The sequence below is a fragment of the Sus scrofa genome, chromosome 2, assembly GCF_054392235.1.
Source record: "Sus scrofa isolate SSC_HxYL_T2T_F1_AM1 chromosome 2, Sscrofa_HxYL_maternal_Yorkshire_Landrace_v2.0, whole genome shotgun sequence".
Lineage (NCBI taxonomy): Eukaryota > Metazoa > Chordata > Mammalia > Artiodactyla > Suidae > Sus > Sus scrofa.
This window is the reverse complement of record NC_139384.1, coordinates 27,973,700-27,998,478: the sequence shown is the minus strand read 5'-3', so window position 1 is coordinate 27,998,478 and position 24,779 is coordinate 27,973,700. Positions and strand designations below refer to the sequence as shown.

The 24,779-nt window shown below is 45.1% G+C and overlaps 2 protein-coding genes across 4 annotated transcripts; one reads left to right on the top strand and one right to left on the bottom strand.

Annotated features, from left to right (window-relative positions):
* Nucleotides 1-1,059: 1,059 nt before the first annotated feature.
* On the top strand, nucleotides 1,060-6,548 carry LOC102163604 (uncharacterized). 3 transcript variants are annotated; one of them, XM_085011445.1, is made up of 5 exons: nucleotides 1,060-1,228; nucleotides 2,767-2,842; nucleotides 3,329-3,473; nucleotides 4,868-4,989; nucleotides 6,435-6,548. In XM_085011445.1, exons 2-4 carry the CDS (start codon nucleotides 2,794-2,796, stop codon nucleotides 4,929-4,931), a joined length of 258 nt encoding a protein of 85 aa, XP_084867571.1. In that variant the 5' UTR covers nucleotides 1,060-1,228; nucleotides 2,767-2,793; the 3' UTR covers nucleotides 4,932-4,989; nucleotides 6,435-6,548. The 3 variants fall into 3 exon arrangements, with proteins under 3 accessions (XP_084867571.1, XP_084867572.1, XP_084867570.1); XM_085011446.1 differs by having other exon boundaries at nucleotides 2,764-2,842; XM_085011444.1 differs by lacking the exons at nucleotides 1,060-1,228; nucleotides 2,767-2,842 and adding an exon at nucleotides 3,036-3,244 and having other exon boundaries at nucleotides 3,333-3,473.
* Nucleotides 5,281-24,564, bottom strand: COMMD9 (COMM domain containing 9). Its single transcript, XM_013990158.3, has 6 exons — nucleotides 24,502-24,564; nucleotides 11,646-11,771; nucleotides 9,848-9,987; nucleotides 9,243-9,277; nucleotides 8,069-8,172; nucleotides 5,281-6,022 (listed from the first exon to the last, which is right to left on the bottom strand). The coding sequence occupies exons 1-6, from the start codon at nucleotides 24,550-24,552 to the stop codon at nucleotides 5,882-5,884; spliced, it is 597 nt and encodes a 198-aa protein (XP_013845612.3). The 5' UTR covers nucleotides 24,553-24,564; the 3' UTR covers nucleotides 5,281-5,881.
* Nucleotides 24,565-24,779: the final 215 nt, after the last annotated feature.

The following is a 24,779-nucleotide window of genomic DNA, read 5'->3' as shown; positions in this document are numbered from 1 at the left end:
CCCTCCAGCCCCTGGACCTCACAGTGTTTATTCTGATTGAAGCCCATTTCCTTAATCTTGTTTTATGAGACTGACATGTAGGGAGAAATCAGATTATAAAGAACACTGAATGACATTTTTTCTGAGTGCGGCCTTTATGCTGAGAGCATGGAAAGTCTTTAAGTATTTTAGGTGAGGGATGGCATTCGATTCCCATTTAGAAAACACCTGCCTGCAAGGCGGAGGCGGGAGGGGGGCTGGGAGGGGAGGGTGGAGAGACAGGAGGTGGGGAGAGCATTTGGAGCCTGCAGGCCCTGGGATGAGCGACGATGAGATGACAGGGCCCCTTGCCACCCCCACCTCACCCGGCACATCCACCTGCTCCCAGAAAAGAACGGAGGAGTCTTCCGACCAGGGAAGGCTGTGCCCCAGCAGAGGAAGCTCTCTGCTCCTGTTTGAAGTTTAACCGTCATTGATTGGGCAGCTTCCATTTCTCAGACACCTTCATGTATAATTAATCCCCTCCAATCGGCGTTGTCAGGAAAAATTAAACTTAATCTCTTTTTTTCAGAGTTGAAGAGACTGAGACTTGACTCTGGCTCCTTACCTGACCCAAGGGTTTAGCTAGTAAGTATTGCAGTACAAGACCCTGTGGGCTCTACCAGGATAAAGCCTTATTTGGAAGAGACTCAGGTGCCGGACCCCAGGGTGGGATTTCTGGCACCCACCAGCCTGTGGGGGAAGCGTTGCAGAGGCAGTGGGTGCTTCCCAACCTGGGCCCAGGGAACAGCCTTGAATGGGTTCCTTGGGCAGGCCTGCCCTGAACCTTCTCCCTCCTCTTTTGCTGCTTTGGGCCTGTGGGGGAGAGTTCTGAAGGGGAGGGGGCCTGGGCCTGGGGGCTTTCTCTGCAGGAAGCTTCTCCCCTTGCCAGGTTTCTAGGAGAGGCCTGCCAGCTACCCCACCTTCCCCCCTCTTTCCCGGTCTTTGTTTCCCGTTCCAGCCCCAGTGGCCATAAGGAGAGCAACTGCGCCATCTGCTGGCCATCCTGGGCAAGCTCCGGCCGCGCCCCGGTGAGGAGTGGGTGGGAGGAAATTTCCCTGCGGAAGCGGCTTTGGGGCCTAAGAAGAATCTTGAGTCAAGAAAGGGGCTATAACAAGTGACAAGCTCTTCCACAGGGGTAACCCAAGGGACAGAGCCCCATTTCAGCTGGTGGCAGGAAACTGTGCCAGTAGGAGCTCCGTGCACTCAGGTAAGGGGGATACAGCGATGAACAGTTCCGGGGGGGCGGGGGGAGGATGTGCCAAGGGGAGAGGCAAATACATAGGCAATTAAAATGCAGTGCGGTGACATGAACAGTGGGGGAAATGCAGGCAGACAAGACAGGTGATTAAGTTGACTTGCTCCAGGTCCCTGTTAGGTGCTGCTTCTGAATTCAGAGGGCGGAATACGAATTAAGCCAGGATAAAGGAAGGCATTTGGGAGAGAGGGTGCAGCCAGGCCTGGAAGTTTGTGCTGTCATCCTGCTCGGGCCCAGTGCTAGTTTCTCTTTTTCTGCCCCCTTGGGCACTTGGAGGGAATCCAGCACCGCTTCACTTGGAAATGCTGGCCCCTGCGTTAGTGGCAGCAGCTCAGAGGGCCACCCTCTGCCCTTCACCATCACCCTGGCGGAGATTCCCTCCTTCCCACACCCCTTGCTATCCGTTCCTCCTTCTGCGCAGGCAAGACTAGTGTGGTGGGGAGACTGCGGGGTGGTGCCCCTGCGCCCGCAGACCTGAAGTCAGTCACGGCCAGAAAGCACCGTGGCGAGAATGGAGAATGGTCCCAGTTGGTGCATGAGGGCCCAGCACCGGCAGATCCCTCTGCAGGTGTTAGCGTCAAGTGATCCGGGTTGAAAGGGACGCTGCTCAGGGAGACTTAGGAAGATCACTTTAAAATCAATGTTAATTCCGCTAGTCTGCCACTCTGACCAATTTGAAATATTTCAGCCATCATTTACTAATACCAGTCAGATCCTGGGTCTGTGGAAGGCGGGGCACAAATGAACACTTACTGGGGCGCCCACTGCGTGGAGTAGGAACTTTATCAGAGTTCCTGAAATCCTAACCAGGGGCCATCTCCTGAGCCAGTGGGTGTTTATTATACTGACCCCAGAGTCCTCTGATGTCCCATAGCATCTCTCAATTCATTTATGGTGCAACTTGTTGGGACAGGATTGTGTTTCACTGTGTGCTACGCATCTTAGGTCACATGACTAGTCCAACATTGACACCAAAGCCAAGAAAGTCCTATTCTTCAGCCAAGGGGTCTACTTCCTAGCTTGCTATAAATCTAGGAGAGGCATTACCTAAGTGGTTATCTCCACTTGCAGGTGAGGTGTAAAAGCCCATCAGAGTCTTTCCCAAGAGCCCAGGTCTAACAGAAACTCAGCTTCCTGACTTACCTTAGCTCATGACATTTCCTCAAATAAAGAATGGTTCTTTGGAGTTCCCAATATGGCTCAGTGGTTAAGAATCCAACCAATATCCATGAGGATGTGGGTTCAATCCCTGGCCTCACTCAGCGAGTTAAGGATCCCTGTCCTAAGCTGAGTGTAGGTCACCGATGCAGCCCAGATCTAGCACTGCAGTGGCTGTGGCCTAGGCTGGCAGCTGCAGCTCCAATTCCAACCCTAGCCTGGGAACTTCTTAGGGCTGCACCTGCAAAAAAAAAAAAAAAAAAGGTTCTCCCTCCTTGGTATCAACCAGGAAATACTACTAAGAAATCTCCTTTTCTTTCTTCCTTAAGTAGTTATAAAAAGGGCAGAACCACAGAAATATGAACACTGAAGGAAGAAGGAAGTTGTGCAAAGGTCAACATCATGCAGGTGAGAAAATGTTTAGGAACTGCCAAATGCAAGTCATGGAAGTCAGCAGTTACGGGAGCAAAATAATTCTTGTAAAAGTCCAACCACTGGCAAACTTTCAAAATGACAGGTAGTCAGTGTCTTCTAGATGAAAATATTTCTTAAATGTCGTAAAAACTCTCACTTCTGATAACATCTCAGTTTATGGAACAAAATAATGAAGAGCCTTCTGAACCACACTGGACTCACTTCCTGAAAAATCTGTCAGCACCAGACCACAGAGCTTGACAAATGACTATGACACACAGTGCCCACTATGTTTGGAGAACTGGTGTGTGTGGGAAAGACCCAAATATCGGTTCCTCCTGTCACTGCCTTTGGACCTGAAAAGCACCGGAAGAGGGAAGTGGGAAGGCAGGACTGGTGGGGGGGGGGGGCTAAACGTCGCCAGATGCAGGGGAAAATGTGGCTTCTGTGAAGAACCCGTTTTCTTTTTCCAAAACCAAGGCAGGAATGGAGAGCACAGGCCTCTGAGTTGGGAACGGCCAGACGGGAGTGCTCGCTCGGCCCTGGCCCTCCCTCCTCCTCAGGATCGGGCGCGGACCCCAGGGGACGAGGCTCCACGGACGTCCTTGGCTACGGGGAACAGGCGGTAAGCTCTCTGCGAAAATGTTTCCCCCCTTTCTTGTGCCACACTGGTGATGAGGGTTATTGTGAGAAAAGGTGGCGAGACGGCACGTGTGCTGTTTCCGTCCTTTGTTTATACGTATAAACCAGTTTAGGCAAAAAGGAGTCTTTGGTTCAGATGTCAGGGGACAGCAGTTATCAGGTGCAAATATCCCTTTTCTCGTCCTTCCTGGTACACGGCTTCACTATCGGAGCCGAGAGGCAGGAGGCGGTCTTCACCGCCAATTCCAGCAGAAAACGTCACAGGAAAAGACTCAGACTGGCCCAGTTTAAGTCAGGTGCAGTCCTGGGACAGTCTCTGTGGGACATGAACATCGATCAGGATTGAGCCACGTACACAGCCCTGTAGGTTGGTAGGTGGACGGTGCTGGGCAACCTCACCACTGAGATCTACCGTAAAGTTATTTCTTTTCCTTCCTTCATCTTTTTAGTTTGGGCCACACCCGCCGCACATGGAGGTTCCCAGGCTAGGGGTAGAATCAGAGCTGCAGCTGCCGGCCTACGCCACAGCCACAGCAAGGTGGGAGCTGAACCAAGTCTGCAACCTCTGCTGCAGCTTGTGGCAATGCTAGATCCTTATCAGCCCATCAAGCAGGGCCGGGGATCGAACCCGCATCTTCACGGGTACTAGTCAAGTTTGCTGCTCCCTAACAGTTATTTCTTGAATGCCCTCTGTATGTCATGAATCCAGATGGTTCTGGCTAAAGGAATGTCCAGCTGTCCAGACACCGGGCTTCCTGCTTCACGCAGTTTCTGATGGATCCCATGGGAAGCCCAGCGTATTGGCACTTGGCGGTCTCTATCTCTGGGTCACAGGGAGTGGAAGGAAAGGAGGAAGATGAATTCATGACAAGGCTGAACTCAACCTGAGCATGAGGCTGAGGGTTCTCGACCTGGTGCCAATGGGCTGGCCTCCAGGGTCCACACACACTAATCCTTGAACATGAAAAATCGAGTGTCCTTTCCTATAGAAAGGATCCACAGCTTCCATCAGTTCCTCAATGGGTGTGGCCCCAGAAGGGTTAAGAAACACCATTTGAACAGAAGGTGGCTCAGCTTCCAGGAGATGGTAGACAAAGAGGAGCTCAGGATTTTTTTTTTCTTGACTTCTCTAGTGTTTCACGGGGGCCGGGTAGAGGGGGGAGCTGGGGGGTGGGGTGGGCAGGAAGAAGATTGCTCATCTCTGCCTCAGTTCCAGTATTTTCCAAACAGAGCTGGAGTCACAGCTCCGTTGTGGTAGAAAAAGCTAGAGAAATCTGGGCCCAAGTCCTAATGAGGCCATTTACTAGCAGGTGACCTCATCTCGATGCGCTGATTTCCTCATCGATAAAGGGACGATAATAACATTCACTGTCACAGGAACCCTGGGACAGTAGATGACACAATGAATGCAGACAGCTTTCTGCTCTCCTTCCATTACTAACCGAAGCTCACATTACTGAGCCCTTCCTGTTGGCCACAGCAGCGCTAAGTGCTTTTAGGTACGTTCTATCATTTCATCTTCACAAAAGCTCTGCAGAGTAGATACTATAATCATTCCCATTTAATTAAAAGAAAGACTGGGAGCGGGCAGGCATTGAGTGCATCCTCTTAACCTGCAGCCCTACCTCCTCCATCCGCCCTCCCACCCCATCTGCACACACATATGCCCCCCCCCCACCAGAGAAGCTGCAAAAACAAAGGGCTCAGAGAGCAGACCTTTAAGAAGGAGGCAGCGCTGGCCTAAGGCAACGACTCAGACTAAGGACAGATGTGGGACCAGAGGCACGAAGTTGTTAGAACCGTTGTTTATTTCCAGTCACTCCCACTTCTTCACCCTGACTGGCTGCCTTACACCCAGGAAGGGCCCTCTGGCTCCATGAAGAAGGGGATCAGCTCCCACGTGAGACTTCCTACGCCGCAGGGTGGCGCAGCCGGGATGAGGGAGCGCGAAGGCTGGGGACCAGGGTGGGACGGGCACGCTGCAGCAGGTAAGTTTGAGTGGCCCTGCCCTGCGGGATCTGCCTGGCTTCGCTGATAGAGAAGCAGGCTGGCATCAGCCACCTGACTCCCCAGAGGTCTTCAGAGCTGGAAACGAGCTCCACAATTTGGGCCTGAATTTTCCAATCAGCCAGCCAGAGGCAGCTGACCAAGCAAGGTCCTTCTCCCCGCCATGCTGGGAGTCAGGTACCACACAGGGCCCTGGGAGGAGAGCAGCTTATGCTCACCAACTTCGGGAAGAGGGGGAAAAAGTGAGAACATCCATGTAGGGGCCTGGCTGCCTCTGGTCCGACTGTGCCTTCTGGGTGGCAGCCTCCTTTGTCCCCACTGGTGCCTGTGGCGGTGGCTACCATGTGCTGGGAGGTGGGTGCCCAGGAGCAACCGGGCAGTGGCTCACTTGTTGGCCACGGCAGAAAGCTGGTCTCGGATGCGGCCCAGCCCATCCAGCATGGTGTCCAGCGTCTCCTTACTCAGCTCCACGGTGACAGCTGACACAGAGGGCTTGTCCCCACACAGACTGGGGTCTTCCTGGATCTGAAAAGAGAACATTTCCCCAAAGTCAAAGCTGCCTCTTTTTGACCTTCGAGCCCTACCTGGTTCTGGTGACCCTCTGAAGAGGCTCTTTGCTCAGAGCTGCGGACAGTCCCGGCCTGAGGTCACTCGGCAAACAGCAGAGGGAGGGAGCTGCTGTGGGGCTCAGAGCAGGGACTGGAGAAGCCCAGGCTCTCTCACCCTCCGAGTGAGACTATATTACCTGGGTTCACACTGGCACTTCAGGCCATGGGCTCTGGGGGTACATAGGAATCCATCAGGACGCGGGAAAAATATTATCAACCTCTAGTGATATGTATGTATATTTTTTTAAGTAAGCATTTTGCTTAAATATTTTACTAACGGTTAAAAACTTAGTTGTCAGAGGCACCTTTACTTTTTCATTTTCTTACAGGTGTTGAGTTTCCAGGGGTCTGGTGGTCAAGTAAATACAGCATCATGTTATCTAGTTTCAACTAAACAAACCCTAAAAAATGATAGGGGGCTTAAAAAGATTCCTGAAGAGCGCTTTGGAGTGAACACAAGATTGTGTGCATGGAGGAGTGAGGAACGGACACTTCTGCACCTGCTGGTGGGAGCCCCTGATTGCAGGGCACAGAGAGCGCAGACGGCCCCCACGTACTGGATGGGATGCTGGTAAAGTACCCCGAAGGCACAAGGAGGCAACGTCCGATCCGAACGCACGCTCCTGTTGTTACAGCCAAACTCTACCTGTGAGTGTCTAAGGTGACCTCCAGGAATCCCCCGATCATTGTGACTGACTGATTTTTTTTTTTTTTTTGTCTTTTTGCTTTTTCTAGGGCCGCTCCTGCGGCATATGGAGGTTCCCAGGCTAGGGGTCTAATTGGAGCCGTAGCCGCCGGCCTACGCCAGAGCCACAGCAACACCAGATCCAAGCCATATCTACGACCTACACCACAGCTCATGGCAACGCCAGATCCTTAACCCATTGAGCAAGGCCAGGGATCGAACCCGCAACCTCATGGTTCCTAGTTGGATTCGTTAACCACTGCGCCACGACGGGAACTCCTGATTTTTTTAATAATGATTTTTATTTTTTTCTATTATAGTTTGATTTATTTTTTTTAATGGCTGCACCTACAGCATATGGAAGTTCTGGGCCAGGGATTGGATCCAAGCTGCTGTGGGAAAACTATATCGTTTAACCCACTGCACTGGGCTGGGGATCGAACCTTCTTCTCCGCAGAAACCCCCAAGCCATTTCAGTCGGATTCCTTTTTTTTTTTTTTTTTAAAGGGCTGTACCCATGGCATATGGAAGTTCCCAGGCTAGAGGGTGAATTGGAGCTATAGCTGCCAGCCTACACCACAGCCACAGCTCACAGCAATACTGGATCCTTAACCCACTGAGTGAGGCCAGGGATCGAACCTGCAACCTCAAGGTTACTAGTTGGATTTGTTCCCCCTGCGCCACAATGGGAACTCCATGCAGCCGGATTATTAACCCACCAGGCCACAGTGGGAACTCCTGGAAGTCATTTTTAAAATGCATATTTTGGAGTTCCCTTTGCGGCGCAGTGGTTAACGAATCCGACTAGGAACCATGAGGTTGCGGGTTTGGTCCCTGCCCTTGCTCAGTGGGTTAACGATCCGGCGTTGCCGTGAGCTGTGGTGTAGGTTGCAGACGCGGCTCGGATCCTGCGTTGCTGTGGCTCTGGCGTAGGCCAGTACAGCTCCGATTAGACCCCTAGCCTGGGAACCTCCATATGCCGCGGGAGCGGACCAAAGAAATAGCAAAAAAGACAAAAAAAAAAAAAAAAAAAAAAAAAGCATATTTTGTGTTTATCTTATTTTAAAATTTCTACTTTCAGTATATGTTTTGTTCTGACTGTACTATGTCAATACAGCAGTACACATATACTTTCTAAATAAATACTGCATTTTGGGGGTGCTAAATTTTTTTCCTTTATGGGGTTAGAGAGCCCCAAACTTTGGAGCCTGGGATTTCTGTGGGCGTGCAGGGGTGCCGGGACCCTGGTGCCCCAGTGAGCATGGCGGTGGGACGTACCTTCATCTGGAGCAGGCAGGTGGGCACGGCCAGGCGGCTGATGCTGTCTGAGGAGGTCTTGATGTCCACCCTCCAGTCCAGGTCGACCAGGCGCGGCAGAGAGACTGTGGAAGGGACAGCTCAGCTCAGAGCCCCCTGTCACCAGGCCTCTACTCTACAACAGGCCGCTCTAAGGGCCGTCTGATCCACATGGCAAGCCTCTGAGGGAGACGGACAGATGGGCCCCGAGACCTCCCTCACCATTGCGAGGGCCCTGGCACTTGGCATGTAGCTGGCCTGGGTAGCCCCCCAGGCTTCTGCCTCAACACCCAACCCTCCAGGTGTCAGGACAGTGAGGAAAGAGAGACCCAAGGTGGAGAGGGTGAGGCTGTGGCCTGAGTCTTAGGAAACGTGTGGCTTCCACAACAGTGGAAAGAGCTTTTGTTTGGGAGATAAGCCAACTCGCCTTGAATCCGGCTTCTTCCACCTGTCTAACTTCTGAGCCTCTGTTGGCTCATCTGTAAAACCGGGAGGACCTCCGCCTGGCTCGCAGGGCCGTTGGGAGGACCGAGTGAGTTGATGCAGGTGGAGTTCTGCAGCCCTCTGACGGGCTGTGTCAGTCAGTGACTATTTCTCAAACGCCCACCTTTACTCAGTCTTGCACACTAATTTCAATTATGGTTAATTTGTTTTTCCAATGGAAATATAGTTAAGTACTTCACTTTCTGCTTTTGACAACTTTTTTTTTTTAACAACATGCCTCTTATTAAGTTTATCATTAAAAAGTGTAATTAAAACAAAAACATAACAAATGCTGTTCGGTTTGGGATTCATTCACCTTTTTTTTTTTTTTTTTTCTGTCTTTTTGTCTTTTCTCGGGCCACCCCCACGGCACATGGAGGTTCCCAGGCTAGGGGTCCAATCGGAGCTACAGCTGCCAGCCTACGCCAGAGCCACAGCAACACCAGATCCGAGCCACATCTGTGACCTACACCACAGCTGGCGGCAAGGCCAGATCCTTAACCCGCTGAGCGAGGCCAGGGATCGAACCCACAACCTCATGGTTCCTAGTCGGATTGGCTTCTGCTGTGCTACAAAGGTTCATTCACTTTGGATTCTAGTTAAAATCTGGCCACCCAGATTCAAGCTGGGGGATGGGGAGGGAGGAGAAAGAGGCAGGTTTTCTCATACTCACTCTGATTTGCTTGGGCTTCAGCTCTCCAAGTAGACCTGTTTGAGAAGGAAAGATGAAAGAAATATAACAGCCGACTTGATAATAAAAGCCAAAGCCTCAACATCACCAGTAACTAGTAAGGAAATGATTACACACAATGCGGGCAGAGTTTCCACAACAAATTGTTCCCTGAAGTGAAAACTGCCAATAGCCTAAATGTCCAATGCTAAGGAATTTCTTAATTAAATTATACATAATTTCTTTGCACAATGGAATATATTTAGCCATTAAAAATGATATTGAAGGTAAACAGGTATCTATCTAAAATATCATTAATGTCAACACGGTTAACCGAAAACAAGCACGTTACATAAAATGGCAGGATCCCATTGTGGTAAAACCGAAACCAAATTACCAACCCCTTGCTATCTGTGTAGATGGAAAAACATCAACCAGTCCTAAGTTTTCTGCTAAGGAATTAATGCTGCAAAGCCTCAGGGTGTGGGATTATGGTTTTCTTCTTTTTGCTGACCTGTGCTTGCTTTCCAAGAACAAACATTTTTTTCTAGAACAGGAATGAAAAAAACACAAGCATTATAAGAAACCTTCAAGAAGTGAGCACTTACACGTGTTCCAGGATGATTTTTGTCAGCAGGTTTTTGAGGTTCTGGTGGAAATTTTCAGGAAAGAGTGCCAGAATCGCCTCGGCAGAGGACAGGTCTCGGAAGACTGCCACCCTAGTGAGGCGGTGCAGAGCCTGGAGCAGCTGCAGGAGAGACGGGGAGCCATGGGGAGTGACGAGCAGGGAGCAGGGGGCAGGGGAAGGGGGGCCTGTCACACACTGGCACCGTCATTCAAACTGAGTCCCAGGAGTCCTGAGGCCCTGGCACAGACGCTGATGCCCACGTGCCTCGGCCCGCCTCCAAGTTCACCTGTTGCTTCGAAGACAGATGGAGCTGCCTGAGCCAGGAAGCTGTCAATCTGTCAGAAAGTCTTTGCTTGTGGGCAAAGGGTTAATAAATCCCTTTCCTTGTGCACAGACTCTGACCTTAAGCTAACTTTCTAGCCTGTTTCCCTGGTGATGTGAGAGAAGTGGAAGGTCAGCTGTGTTACTAGGCAACGCTGCATCGGCCCCTGCCTCTGGACCAAGAGGCCCGCAGAAACACCGGGGCCCCACAGCTTGGGCTTCCCTGAGTGTGGCTGTATGCTCCTTGTAAGAGCATAACCCAGAGGCGAACGGACATTAAATAACCCTCCCCTGGTGAGGGTGGGAGTCAGTGGATAAATGTCCCAAGCTCCCTGCCTTCTAGGGTGAGAATTCTGGGGCATGTTCCACATGGTTTCTACAGGGTCCCAACTGCAGTTGCCCACAAAAGTAACTGCTCATCAACAGATCTTTTTATTGGCTTGTCTCTCCTTCCCTGTTTGATTTTTCTCCCTCCTTTGTGCTTTCGAGAATCACCTCCCAAGTAACTACCTTCAGCCTCAGGGTCTACTTTTGGGGGAACCCAAACTTAAGTCTCCAACTCACTTCTAGAATCCTTTTTTTTTTTTTTTTGGCTTTTTAAAAAATTTTTTAGGGCCACAGGTGCAGCACATGGAAGTTCCCAGGCTCGGGATGCAGCTGCTGGCCTACACCACAGCCATAGCAATGCAGGATCCGAGCCCTGTGCCCTACACCACAGCTCACAGCAATGCCGGATCCTTAACCCACTGAGTGAGGCCAGGGATGGAACCTGCATCCTCATGGATACTAGTCGGGTTCGTTACTGCTGAGCCACAACAGGAACTCCCTCACTTCTGTAATCTTGCTTCTGCCTTTTACTTTTACAGCTGCTCGAGCTCCAGATTTAAAAATAACAACAACAACAATAACAATGGTCCATCTGGATGAATTCCAGTTTTAGAAACACAGGTGCCTTGGAAAGATAAGGCTATGGGTGCCACATAACCCAAGTCACCTTCCTTTTGCTCTTGGCCACCAGCTGAGATTAGCTGAGATCCAGCGGCACATCCTTCCTGATCATACTCGGGCCTTGGAGCTTCTGCCCAGTCGTCCCTGAAAAGTCTTCCTAAGCCATCCAGCCGACAGTTCATCGGCACTGGCAAGTTACAGACTGGGAAAGAAAATCACAGTAAGGTTGGCTTTTATCCATACTGCCAAGCTAACAAGTCTGAAAAGGAAATGGTCAGGAGCTCTGATTCTGGGTATATCCTCACTTACCATAAGGAAGTGAAGGTTCAAAGGCAGTGGCTTTTAAATTAAGTTCACTAAGGTTTTTTTTTTTTTTTATGATCTATTTTAAGTTTGCTATAGTGTCAGTAGGGTAAAAAGTCCCATCAACGTGGCAATGACTGGGAAGTCAAGGAAGAGATGGATAAGTTGAGAAGCCCTGGCCAGAGGTCATTTCTGACCACACTTACTTGTTCTGCCTCCTCCTGGGTCACGGACAAGCTGGAACACGTTATATCCAAGAGTTTTTTCGAGCCAACGGCTGAACTGGAAAAGCTCTCTTGGCACAGCTGTCTGACAACATCTTTTGAGGAGGCCTATAAATTAATTCACAGATGGGGAAAAAACAAGAAACAATCTCAGACTCTAAAAACGCCTATTTTAGAACAAAATATTACGTCAGTCATGGTGTGATACCTAAAAGGTGCACAGGACACTTCCATTTCTGGAAAGATGGAGTAGATGAACTTTTCTTTATTTTGCCTGCTAAGTGCAACTAAAATCTCTGGGCACCATAAAGAAAACAAAGTGAGATGACTCTGAAAGGAGAAGGGGAGAAGACAGACCTGCTATGGACCTCATGACCAAGGAATGACATGGCGATGAGTTCCTTGGGTTTTCTTTTTGTTTGTATATCCCAGACCTCAAGCTAAAGAAGGGGACCACCCAGAATGCCAATGGGTGAAAACAGACTCCAACATATACCTGCTCTCTCTACCCGAAGACCAAGAAAGGAGTAGCTTAGGAAGACAGAAGACGTGTAGACAATAACTGTTCTACTCCACCAAAACATCCCAGAAAAAAAAAGGCCCCACTTCCACCTATATCAGCAAAGGCTGGGCAGGGTGGGGAGACACACACACACACACACACACACACACACACACACACACACAGATTTCTGCTCTTGTAAGGCTCTAATGAGGTGTTTCAATAGCCCCATCAGGGTGGTGTCAGAGAAGGCCAAGTAGAGAGCTGGACCTCTATCCCCACCAGGTGGTAACAAGTTCCCCCTCCCTGTGGTATTAGTGGAAACTACAAGGAGCCAGAAATTCCACCCCTGCCAAGTAGTAACAGGGTACCCCCACTTTTGGTGTTGACAGGAACCAAGTAGGGGAACTGGACTTTTATCACCATTTTGTAGTAATGAAGCAGCCCCCTTCTCTGCACCTCCCACCCTGCCGCCTGAGTCGTGTCAGAGAAAGCCAGCTAAGATACTATGTTCTAAGATCCAGAGTCTTAGAACATAGTATGAAAATGTTCAGCTTTCAACTGAAAATCACTCAAAACCCAGAAAGGTCCCAAACTGAATGAAAAAAAGATAATCATTAGGTGCCAACATCAAAATGACAGATGTTAAATTTATCGTCAAGGATTTTAAAGCAGCTATGATAAAAATGCTTCAACGAGTAATTACAAACATGCTTGAAACAAATACAAAACTGAAAGTCTTAGCAAATAAACCGAATATACAAAGAACAAAATGGAAGTTTCAAAACTGAAACATATAATAACCAAAACAAAAAGGATGGTAGATGGGCCTAGCACCAGGATGGAATGGACAGAGGAAAGTATTAGCAAACTGGAAGACAAGAGCAATAGAAATTAACCCCACTGAGTAACAGAGAAAACAGACTGAAAACAACGAATAGAGCCTCAGGGATTTGTGAAGCCATAACAAAAAAAATCTAACATTTATGCCATTGGAGTCCTAGAAGGAGAGGAAAAAAGAGGGAAAGATAGGGAAAGTACTCAAAGAAACACTGGCTAAAAATTTTCCAAGTTTAGCTAGAAATATAATTGTATAAATTCAGGAATGTAAGTAAATCCTAAACAGGATAAATCAAAGAAATCCATGCCGAGACATATAAGTAAACTTTTGAAAACTGAAGACAAAAATAAATAAATAAAAATAAAAAACCTGGAAAGCAGTCAGAAAGAGAGAAACAATGTCTATTATGGGAAAAATAATTAGAATGACAGCAGATTTCATATCAAAAACCAGGAAGGCAAGAAGGAAGTGGCATAATATTTTTCAGGTGCTAAAAGAAAAGAACTATTAACCTGGAATCCTACACCCAGAAAAAATATTCTTCAGCAATGATGAGGAAATCTAGAACTTCTCAGATGAAGGGAAACTAAGAAAATCTGTCAAAAGACCAATCCTAAAAGAAGTTTGTTTGTTTTTTTTTAAACAGGAAGGAAATGATAAAGAAATCTGAGAACATCAAGAAGAAAGATAGAATATAAAAAGCAAAAATATGGGTAAATTGAGTAGGCTTTCCTTTTCTTCTCATGTTTCTAAATTCTATTTGAAAGTTATGCCAAAGGAGTTCCCACCCTGGCTCAGTGGAAATGAATCTGACTAGCATCCATGAGAATGCAGGTTCAATCCCTGGCCTTGCTCAGTGGGTTAAGGATCCAGTGTTGCCACTAGCTGTGGTGTAGGTTGCAGACACAGCTTGGATCCTGCATTGCTGTGGCTGTGGTGTGGGCTGGCAGCTACAGCTCTGATTCAACCCCTAGTCCAGGAACCTCCACCTGCCATAGGTGCAGCCCCCCCCCCAAAAAAAGAAAGAAAGTTATAGCAAAAATTATACCACAGTCTGATATGGCTCTAAATATATGTAGAGGAAATATTTAAGACAATTATATAAATAAGGGTAGGACTATAAAGGAACTACTTCACTCTAACTGGCAAAAGGACACTAATAGATTGTGATGTTATGTAAATAAATGTAATAAGTTGAACAACTATAAAGGTTATAAAGAGAAATGCATTTTAAAATGCTATATATACCGCCCCTCAGTAAACAGGCTGCCTAAAGACCCCTCAGGCACACAGCTGCCTCTAATCCCATCCAGAGACAAAGCCCCACTCACCAGAGGGATTATAATTAGCTCCACCTACCAGTGGGCAGGCAGCAGCCCCTCCCATCAGGAAGCCTACAGCAACCGCCCCCCTCCCCACCAACTTCAGGCACAAGGGAGGTAGACACCAGAAGTAAGAGAGGCTACAATTCTATTTTCTGTAAAAAGGTCACCACACCAAAAACCTATAAAAATGAAAAGACAGAGAACTATAACTCAGATGAGGGAGAAAGAAAAAACCCCAGAGAATCAAATAAGGGATGAGATTCTCAGCCTCCAGGAAAAAGACTTTGGACTGTTGATGCTGAAGATGATGCAAGACATTGGAAATAAACTGGAGGCAAAGGTGGATAACTTACAGGAAACACGAGATACAAGATATAAAACTTAAGAAGAGATGCAAAATACAATAACTGAAATAAAAAATTCACTAGAACCAGCTAACAGCAGAATACAGGAGGCAGAAGAACGAATAAGTGAGGTGGAGGACAGATTAGTAGAAATTTGGGATGTGGAAGAGAAAAGAGAAAAAAGATTGAAAACAAACGAGAGTCTCAGAGAACTCTGGGACAATGTTGAACGAACCAACATCCATATTATAGGGGTGCCAGAAGGAAAAGAGAGACGGAAGGGGACAGAAAAAACATTCCAAGAGATAATAGCCAAAAACTTCCCTAACATGGGAAAGGAACCACTCACTCAAATGCAGGAAGCACAACAAGTACCATATAAAATAAACCCAAAGGGGAATACACCAAGACACATATTAATCAAACTGACCAAAATTAAAGACAAAGAGAAAATCTTGAAAGCAGCTAGGGAAAAGAAACAAATAACATACAAGGGAACCCCGATAAGGCTATTGGCAGATCTTTGAGCAGAAACTCTGTAGGCCAGAAGGGAGTGGCATGGTATACTTAATGTGATGAAAGGAAAAAACCTCCAACCAAGATTACTTTACCCAGGAAGGCTCTCATTCAGATTTGAAGGAGAAATCAAAACCTTCACAGCTAAGCAAAAGCTGAGAGAATTCAGCAACACTAAACCAGCCTTACAACAAATACTAAAGGTACTTCTCTAGGCAGAAAAGACAAGACAGCAACAGGAAACAAAATACCACACATGACAAGGCTTACCAGTAAAGGTATTTATACAGCAAAGATACAAAATCATCCATGCACAATTATGCCACCAAAATCAGAAATCATGAGAAGAGGTGGGTACAAATGCAGGACACTGGAGATGAACTTGCAATTAAGAAACCAACAACTTAAAACAATATCATATACATATAGACACTTACATCAAAACTTCAGAATAACTGCAAACCAAAAATCTACAATTGATACACAAACAAAGAAAAATCAACTCAAATACAACACTAAAGATAATCATCAAACCAGAAGAGGAGAGAACAAGAAGGGAAGGAAAAAAAGCAACAAAAACAAATCTAAAGAAATTAATAAAATGGCAATAAGAACATACATATCAATAATTACCTTAAATGTCAATGGACTAAATGCCCCAACCAAAAGACAGAGACTGGCTGAATGGATACAAAAACAAGATCCAGAGTTCCCGTCATGGTGCAGTGGTTAACGAATCCGACTAGGAACCATGAGGTTGCGGGTTTGGTCCCTGCCCTTGCTCAGTGGGATAACGATCCGGTGTTGCCCTGAGCTGTGGTGTAGGTTGCAGACGCGGCTCGGATCCCGTGTTGCTGTGGCTCTGGTGTAGACTGGTGGCTATGGCTCCGATTAGACCCCTAGCCTGGGATCTCCATATGCTGCGGAAGTGGCCCAAGAAATAGCAACAACAACAACAACAAAAAAGCAAAAACAAGATCCATATATATGCTGTCTTCAAGAGACCCACTTCATTTCTAGGGACACATACAAATTGAAAGTGAGAGGATGGAAGAAAATATTTCACACAAACAGGGATCAAAAGAAAGCTGGAGTAGCAATATTCATAACAGACAAAATAGACTTTAAAATGAAGAATATTTTCAGGGACAAGGAAGGTCACTACATCATGATCAAAGGATCAATCCAAGAAGAAGATGATAACAATTTTAAATATCTACGCACTCAACATAGGTTCACCACAACATATAAGGCAACTGCTAACAACCTTAAAAGGACAAATCAACAAATCAACACAATCATAGTGGGGGACTTGAACACCCCACTTACAGCAATGGACAGATCATCCTGACAGAAAGTCAATAAGGAAACACAGGCCCTGAATGATGCATTAAACCAGATGGACTTAATAGATATTTATAGGACATTCCATCCAAAAGCAACAGAATACACATTCTTCTCAAGTGCACATGGAGCATTCTCTTAGACTGATCACATCCTGGGCGACAAATCCAACCTCGGTAACTTTAAGAAAATTGAAATCATATCAAGCATCTTTTCCAACCACAATGCTATATGACTGGAAAGCAACAACAAGAAAAAAACTGCAAAAAAAAAAAAAAAAAAAAAAAACGTGGAGACTCAACAACATGCTGCTAAAAAACCAATGGATCACTGAAGAAATCAAAGAGGAAATTAAAAAATACCTAGCAGCAAATGACAACAAAGATATGACACTCCAAAACCTATGGGATGCAACTATACGCCAATAAAATGGAAAACCCCAAAGAAATGGACAAATTCTTAGAAAAGTACATGCTTCCAAGACTAAACCAAGATGAAATGGAAAAGATGAATGGACCCATCACAAGCACTGAAATTGAAACTCTGGATTAAAAAACTTCCAACAAACAAAAGTCCTGGACCAGATGGCTTCACAGGCAAATTCTATCCAACATTTAGAGAAGCGCTAATAACACCTCTCCTTCTGAAACTCTTTCAAAAAACTGCAGAGGAAGGGATACTCCCAAACTTATTTTTTGAGGCCACCATCACCCCGATACCAAAACCAGACAAAGATTCCACAAAAAAAGAAAACTACAGGCCAATTTCACTGATGAACATCAATGCAAAAATCCTCCACAAAATACTAGCAAACTGCATCCAACAATACATTGAAAGGACGGTACATCATGATCAAGTGGGACTTAGCCCAGAGATGCAAGGGTTCTTCAATATCTGCAAATCCATCACTGTGATACACCACATTAACAAACTGAAGAATCAAAACCATATGATTCTCTCAAAAGACGCAGAAAAAGCCTTTGACAAAATCCAACACCCATTTCTGATAAAAACCCTTCAGAAAGTGGGCACAGTGGGAACCTACCTCAACATAATAAAGGCCATATATGACAAACTCACAGCTAACATCATTCTCAATGGTGAAAAGCTGAAAGAATTCCCGCTGAGATCAGGAACAAGACAAGGATGTCTGCTCTTGCCACTACTCTTCAACATAGTTCTGGAAGTCCTAGCCACAGCCATCAGAGAAGAAAAAGAAATAAAAGGAATCCAAATTGGAAAAGAAGAAGTAAAATTATCACTATTTGCAGATGACATGATACTATACCTAGAGAATCCTAAAGAGTCTACCAGAAAACTTAGATCTCATCCATGAATTTGGCAGTCATGGGATACAAAATCAACACGCAGAAATTGACAGCATTTCTATACACTAACAATGAAAGATCAGAAAGAGAAATTAGAGAAGTAATCCTGTTTACCATCACATCCCAAAGAATAAAATACCTAGGAGTAAACCTACCTAATGAGACAAAAGACCTGTACTCTGAAAACTATAAGACACTGATGAAAGAAATCAAAGAGGACACAAATAGATGGAAAGACACACCATGCTCGTGGATTGGAAGAGTTAATATTATCAAAATGACTACACTACCTAAGGCAATCTACAGATTCAATGCAATCCCTATCAAATTACCAAGGACATTTTTCATAGAACTCGAACAAAATATTTTAAAGTTTGTTTGGAAGCGCAAAGGACCCAGAATAGCCAAAAACAGCCTGAAAAAGAAAAATGGAGCTGGAGGAATCAGGCACCCTGACTTCAGACTATACTACAAAGCAACAGTCATCAAAACTGCATGGTACTGGCACAAAGACAGAAATATAGATCCATGGAAAAGGATAGAAAGCCCAAAATTAAACCCACGCACCTATGGCCAGCTAACCTATGACAAAGGAGGCAAGAATATACAATGGAGAAAAGACAGCCTGTTCAATAAGTGGTGCTGGGAAAACTGGACAGCCACATGGAAAAGAATGAAATGAGAACACTCCCTAACACCATACACAAAAATAAACTCCAAATGGATTAAAGACCTAGATGTAAGACCAGACACTATCAAACTCTTAAGAGGAAAACACAGGCCAAACACTCTCCGACGTAAACGACAGCAACATCTCCTCAGATCCACCTCTCAGAGTAGTGACAACAAAAACAAAAGTAAACAAATGGGACCTAACCAAACTGAAAAGTTTCTGCACAGCAAAGGAAACCCCCAACCAAATGAAAAGACAACCCACAGAATGGGAGAAAATCTTTGCAAGTGAATCGACGGACAAGGGATTAATCTCCAAAATTTATAAACACCTTCTACAGCTCCATACCAAAAAAACAAACAACCCCATCAAAAAATGGGCAGAAGACCTAAATCAATAGTTCTCCAAAGAAGACATACAGATGGCCAAAAAACACATGAAAAGATGTTCAACATCACTCATCATTAGAGAAGTGCAAATCAAAACCACTCTGAGGTACCACCTTACACCAGCCAGAATGGCCATCATCAAAAAGTCTACAAACAATAAGTGCTGGAGAGGGTGTGGAGAAAAAGGAACCCTAGTACACTGTTGGTGGGATTGTAAATTGGTACAACCACTGTGGAAAACAGTATGAAGATTCCTCAGGAAACTCAAAATGGAACTACCATTTGATCCAGCAATCCCACTCCTGGGCATCTACCCAGAGAAAACTATGACTCCCAAAGACACACATACTCCAGTGTTCATTGCAGCACTCTTTTCAATAGCCAAAACATGGAAACAACCTAAATGTCCACCAACAGAGGAGTAGATAAAGAAGAGGGGGTACATATACACAATGGAATATTACTCAGCCATTAAAAGGAATAAAATACCAGCATTTTTTGCAACATGGATGGACCTAGAAATTATCATGCTAAGCCAAGTCAGCCATACAATGAGACACCAACATCAAGTGCTTTCACTGACGTGGAATCTGAAAAAAGGACAGACTGAACTTCTTTGCAGAACAGATGCTGACTCACAGACATTGAAAAACTTTTGGTCTCCTTTGGAGGAGACAGTTTGGGGGGTGCGGGGGTGCGTGCTTGGGTTGTAGGATGGAAATCCTGTGAAACTGGATTGTGATGATCATTATACAACTACAGATGTGATAAATTCATTGAATAAAAAAAAGAAACAAGTACAGACCAATCCTTTATAAAAACAGATACAAAGATCCTTGACTAAATACTAGCAAATACAATTCAGCAATATATAAAAATGATTATTCACTATAACTAGGTGGGATTTATTCCAGGAATGCTAGGCTGGTTCAATATTTTAAATCTATGTAATATATCATATTAACAGGCTCAAGAAGAAAATCACAGGATATCAATCAATGCAGAAAGAGCAAACGACAAAATTCAAATCCATTCCTAATGAAAATTCTCATAAAATTAGAAATAGAGGGGAACTTCCATAACTTAATATAGACCATCTACCAAAAAAAAAAAACCAAAACCAAAACCATACCAAAACAAAACAAACCCTAGAGACAACATACTTAACTAAAGTTGGAAACAAGGCAAGAATGTCTGCTCTCACCACTCTAATTCCACACCGTGCTGAAAATTCTACCCACTGAAATAAGGTCAGAAAAAGAAATAAAAGGTTTGCAGGTCAGAAAGTAAGACATAAAACTATCCCTATTTGCATATAATACGACTGTCGATGAGAGAGTTCCAAGAAATGTACCAAAAAACTATTAGAATAAGTGAATTCAGCAGTTAGCAGATCCAACACACACATACAAAAATCAGCTATATTTCTATATACTAGCAATGAACATATGGAAATTGGAATTAAAAGTACGATATTAAGTTCCCTTCGTGGCTCAGGGGTTAACAAACCCAACTAGGATCTATGAGGATTCGGGTTTGATCCCTTGCCTTGCTCAGTGGGTTAAGGATCCAGCACTGCCCTGAGCTGTTGTATAGGTTGCAGATACCACTCGGATCTAGCCTTGCTGTGGCAGTGGTGTAGCCTGGCAGCTGCAGCTCTAATTCGACCCCTAGCCTGGGAACCTCCATATGCTGCGGGCGCAGCTCTAAAGAGACAAAAAAAAAAAAGTAGGAGAAATTCATCTACCTTATCTCAAGACTTATTATATAACCATGGTAACTGAGACTGTGTGGTATTCTCAGAGGGATAAACAAATAAATGGAAATAAACAAAGAACTCTGAAATAGAACTACACAAATATGACCAACTGATTCTTGACAAAGTTTCAGAAGTAATTCAATGGAGGACAGATAGCCTTTTCAACAAATGGGACTGGAACAAGCCAGGCATTCACAGGCAAAAAAAAAAAAAAAAAACTCTCAAATTTACTCACTCACACATCTTACACAAAACTGATGCAAAATTGATCATGGACTTAAATGTTAAATGCTATATAAATGTAAAATATAAAGCTATAAAACTTTTAGGAAAAAACAGAGAAATTTGGAGAGCTACGGCTTCACAAAGAGTTCTTGGAATTTACACCAAAAGCACGATTCACTTAAAAAAAAAATCACAATTCATAAAAGGAAAAATTTCTGCAAAAATTTATTTCATCAAAATAAAGGGTTGAACTATGTCCTGTGATGGGTTGAACTATGGACTCCTAAAATTCATATATTGAAGTCATAATCCTTAGTATCTCAAAAATATGATCTCATTTAGAAATACAATTGTTGCAGATATAACTGGTAAAGATGAGGTCATAGCATGGACCCTAATCCGATATGACTGACGTCTTAATTAAAAGGTGAAATTTGGACACAGAGATGCAAACAGGAAGAATGCCATGTGAAGATGAACGCAGAGATCTAAATATTGCCATAAACCAACAGAAGCCAGGAGAGAGGCATGGAAGAAACTGTCCCTCAAAGCGCTCAGAAGGAGCAAATGTGGCTGACACCTTGATCTCAGATTTCCGGTCTCCAGAACTGGAAGACAATACATTTATGTCCTGTAAGCCACCAAGGTTGTAGTACTTTGTTAGAGCAGACATAGCGAATTAATTCATCCCTATGAAGAAGATGAAAAAATAGCTATGCCCTAGGAAAAGAATATGTACAAACCACATGTGTCTCAAAGGACTACTATCTAGAATACATAAACACAAAAGTAAAAAAAGCAAACAATGCAATTAGTGTATGGGCAAAAGACATAGAGACACTTTGCTGAAGAAGAAAAACATATAGTAAATAAGCACATGAAAAGATATCCAACATCATTAACCATTAAGGAAATTCAAATTAAAGCCACAATGAGATATAAATACACACCTATCAGAAGAGGTCAAATAAAATACAGTGATGCCAACAAAGGCTGGAAAGGATGGGGAGAAAGTGGATCATTCAGGCATTGTTGTTGGGTATATAAAGTGGTACAGTCATTCTCTGGAGAACACTCTGGCAGTTTCATTAAAAAACAAACAAACAGGAGTTCCCGTCGTGGCGCAGTGGTTAACGAATCCAACTAGGAATCATGAGGTTGCGGGTTCAGTCCCTGCCCTTGCTCAGTGGGATAACGATCCGGCATTGCCGTGAGCTGTGGTGTAGGTTGCAGACGAGGCTTGGATCCAGCATTGCTGTGGCTCTGGCGTAGGCCGGTGGCTGCAGCTCCGATTCGACCCCTAGCCTGGGAACCTCCATATGCCGTGTGAGCTGCCCTCAAAGGGCAAAAAGACAAACAAACAAACACCATGTATTACCAAATGATCCAGAACTGTACTCCTGGGCATTCATTTCAGAGAAATAAAGACTTATATTCAGACAAAAACCTGTACATGAATGTTTATAGCAGCTTTATTTAAGAGCAAAAAGATGGAGACAAGCTAGACTCAGCAACAAAAAACAGCTATTGATACACACAAAGTGGATGCATCTCCAGAGAATTGGGATTTCTCTGTATTAATTTTTGCAATTGCCTGTAAATCTCTATCTCGAAATTAAAAGTTTACATAATTAAAAAAATAAAGTACATAAGATAATACAAATGAAAATGAATTAGCAATTGCTACATAAAGGCAAACAAAAGAATCCAGACACACAAAAAGTATATGCCATACTATTCTACTTCATGTTAAGTTCAAATGTGGGCAATACTAAATCGACATTGTAGAAGTAAGGGTAGTGTTGGAGCTCCCTTCGTGCTGCAGTGGAAGTGACTCCGACTAGGAACCATGAGGTTGCAACCTCTCGCTCAGTGGGTTAAGGATCTGTTGTTGCCGTGAGCTGCGGTGTAGGTCACAGACGTGGCTCGGATCCAGTGATGCTGCGGCTGTGGTGTAGGCCAGCAGCTACAGCTCCGATTCGACCCCTAGCCTGGGAACCTCCATATGCCGCAGGTGCGGCCCTAAAAAGACCAAAGGGAAAAAAAAAACAAAAAAAAGAAGGGTAGTGTTACTATTGGGGAAGGAAAGTAAGGGAAGTGAACAACAAAGAGACTTCAGCCATATTGGTAATATTTCATTTTTTGACCTTGGAGGCCATAACAAATCATTAAACAATGCACTTAATATTTGTGCCCTTTTTTGTATGTGTTACATATTAATTTTATATATATATATTCCTGCTTCTATATATACATATATACATACATATATATGTATACATATACATACATATATATACATACGTATACACACACACACATGTATATACACACACATACATACACACTGCTCTTTAGGGCCGTGCCTGCGGCATATGGAGGTTCCCAGGCTAGGGGTCGAACTGGAACTTCAGCTGCCAGCCTAGGCCACAAGCTGCACCTGCGGCCTACACCACAGCTCACAGCAACACCGGATCCTTTAATCCACTGAGCAGGGCCAGGGATCAAACTTGCGTCCTCACGTATACTAGTCAGGTTTGTTACCGCTGAGCCACAATGGAACTCTCTAACAATAATTTTTTAAAATTAAAGGAAAAAAGTCCAGATGATGAATAGAGATTAGGCTGGGAATGGGGAGCAGAGCAACCACTGTTAAGGGTGAAAAGGCTTTGGGCTGGGAACTGGAAGCTCTAGGTTTTCAATCCCAGTTTCTTTACTTCATTTATTAATTCCTACTACAGCTATTTTTTGAGCACATGCTGTGTATCAGTGTTGAAGATACAACTGCTGGATATACATTTCTAAATGGCAGAGTAGATGTCTTTAGAGATGGAGAATACAATTGAACACTGGGGAGACAGTTAAAACAAAAGAAGGACCACTGCAGGAACCAATAATGATGCTGTGCCCTGAACTGCTGAGTGTAATTAACTCAACAGTCTTTGGCGTTTTGAAAAAAATGTCCCCCATGGACCTCACGTTCTTGTGAGAGAGACAACAGGCAAACACAGGCATGCTTCAGCTGGTAACAACTTCTACAAATAAAGATAAAGCCACAGCTGCTTCTACCGGGAAAATCAAAAGTTAGGCAAATAAACCCAATCCCCTACAAAACCACATGAAGTACATCCCTTCCAACCTCACAATTTTTCAAATGACTGTTAGGAGAGTGTTTGGGCCCTCACACAGGTCAAAGCGAATACAAAAAACCCAGGACTCAGGAGACTATAGAACGCACACTTCACTCAGAGGGTGGACGCGGAGATCAAACAGGGGAACTGGCAACGCGGCTCTAGCAATTTTCACCCCAACGCACCAATCCGGAAAGCCATCCCCAGAGACTGCTGGGGACGTCTGTGCAGTGCCTTCAGGTCCACTGTCTTGTTTCCCCACCATCCGCTCAATTCGGTATTAATTTTGATCCTCCTTTCAAAAAGCTTGGAAAAGCGCAACAACCTGTCAAAGGTCGCACTGAGGGGGTATTAGTAGAGTCTTGGCTCCAAGCCAGGGCCCATTTATTCCTAACTCCTGCTTCATCCAAAATCTCGGGGACAAAGGCCGGCCTTAAGCTCTCCCCTCCGCTCCCGCTTACCTTCAACAGGCTCTGGAGAGCCGCAAAGTTCTCCGCTGTTAGCGCGGCCATCTTCCCCGAGTCACGTGACCGACGCTGGCGGGGAAGTGTGGTCACGTGGCCTTGATAGCCCGCGAGGCCTGCCGGGGGCTGTAGTCCTTCGGGGTGGTGGAAGCTGCTGGGGTTGTGCTGCTTTGGGATGGGGAGGAGTCGAGAAGGGTTCCAAGGCAGGCTGGCTTAGTCCCGGGACGCTAGGACCGTAGGGTTTGGAGGACAGGGAGTGGGGCGGGGGGAAAGGG

What these genes read in the sequence shown, in the direction of transcription:
- COMMD9 (XM_013990158.3), bottom strand. Translation starts at nt 24,552, where the DNA reads ATGGCCGCGCTAACAGCGGAGAACTTTGCGGCTCTCCAGAGCCTGTTG. An exon ending in CTCTCCAGAGCCTGTTGAAG is followed by an intron (nt 11,772 to 24,501) that starts GTAAGCGGGAGC and finishes ATTAATTTATAG; the next exon opens with GCCTCCTCAAAAGATGTTGT. An exon ending in CCTGCCTGCTCCAGATGAAG is followed by an intron (nt 6,023 to 8,068) that starts GTACGTCCCACC and finishes TTCTCTTTTCAG; the next exon opens with ATCCAGGAAGACCCCAGTCT.
- LOC102163604 (XM_085011444.1), top strand. Translation starts at nt 3,138, where the DNA reads ATGTTTGGAGAACTGGTGTGTGTGGGAAAGACCCAAATATCGGTTCCT. An exon ending in GAAGTGGGAAGGCAGGACTG is followed by an intron (nt 3,245 to 3,332) that starts GTGGGGGGGGGG and finishes AAACCAAGGCAG; the next exon opens with GAATGGAGAGCACAGGCCTC. An exon ending in TTGGCTACGGGGAACAGGCG is followed by an intron (nt 3,474 to 4,867) that starts GTAAGCTCTCTG and finishes TCACTGTCACAG; the next exon opens with GAACCCTGGGACAGTAGATG.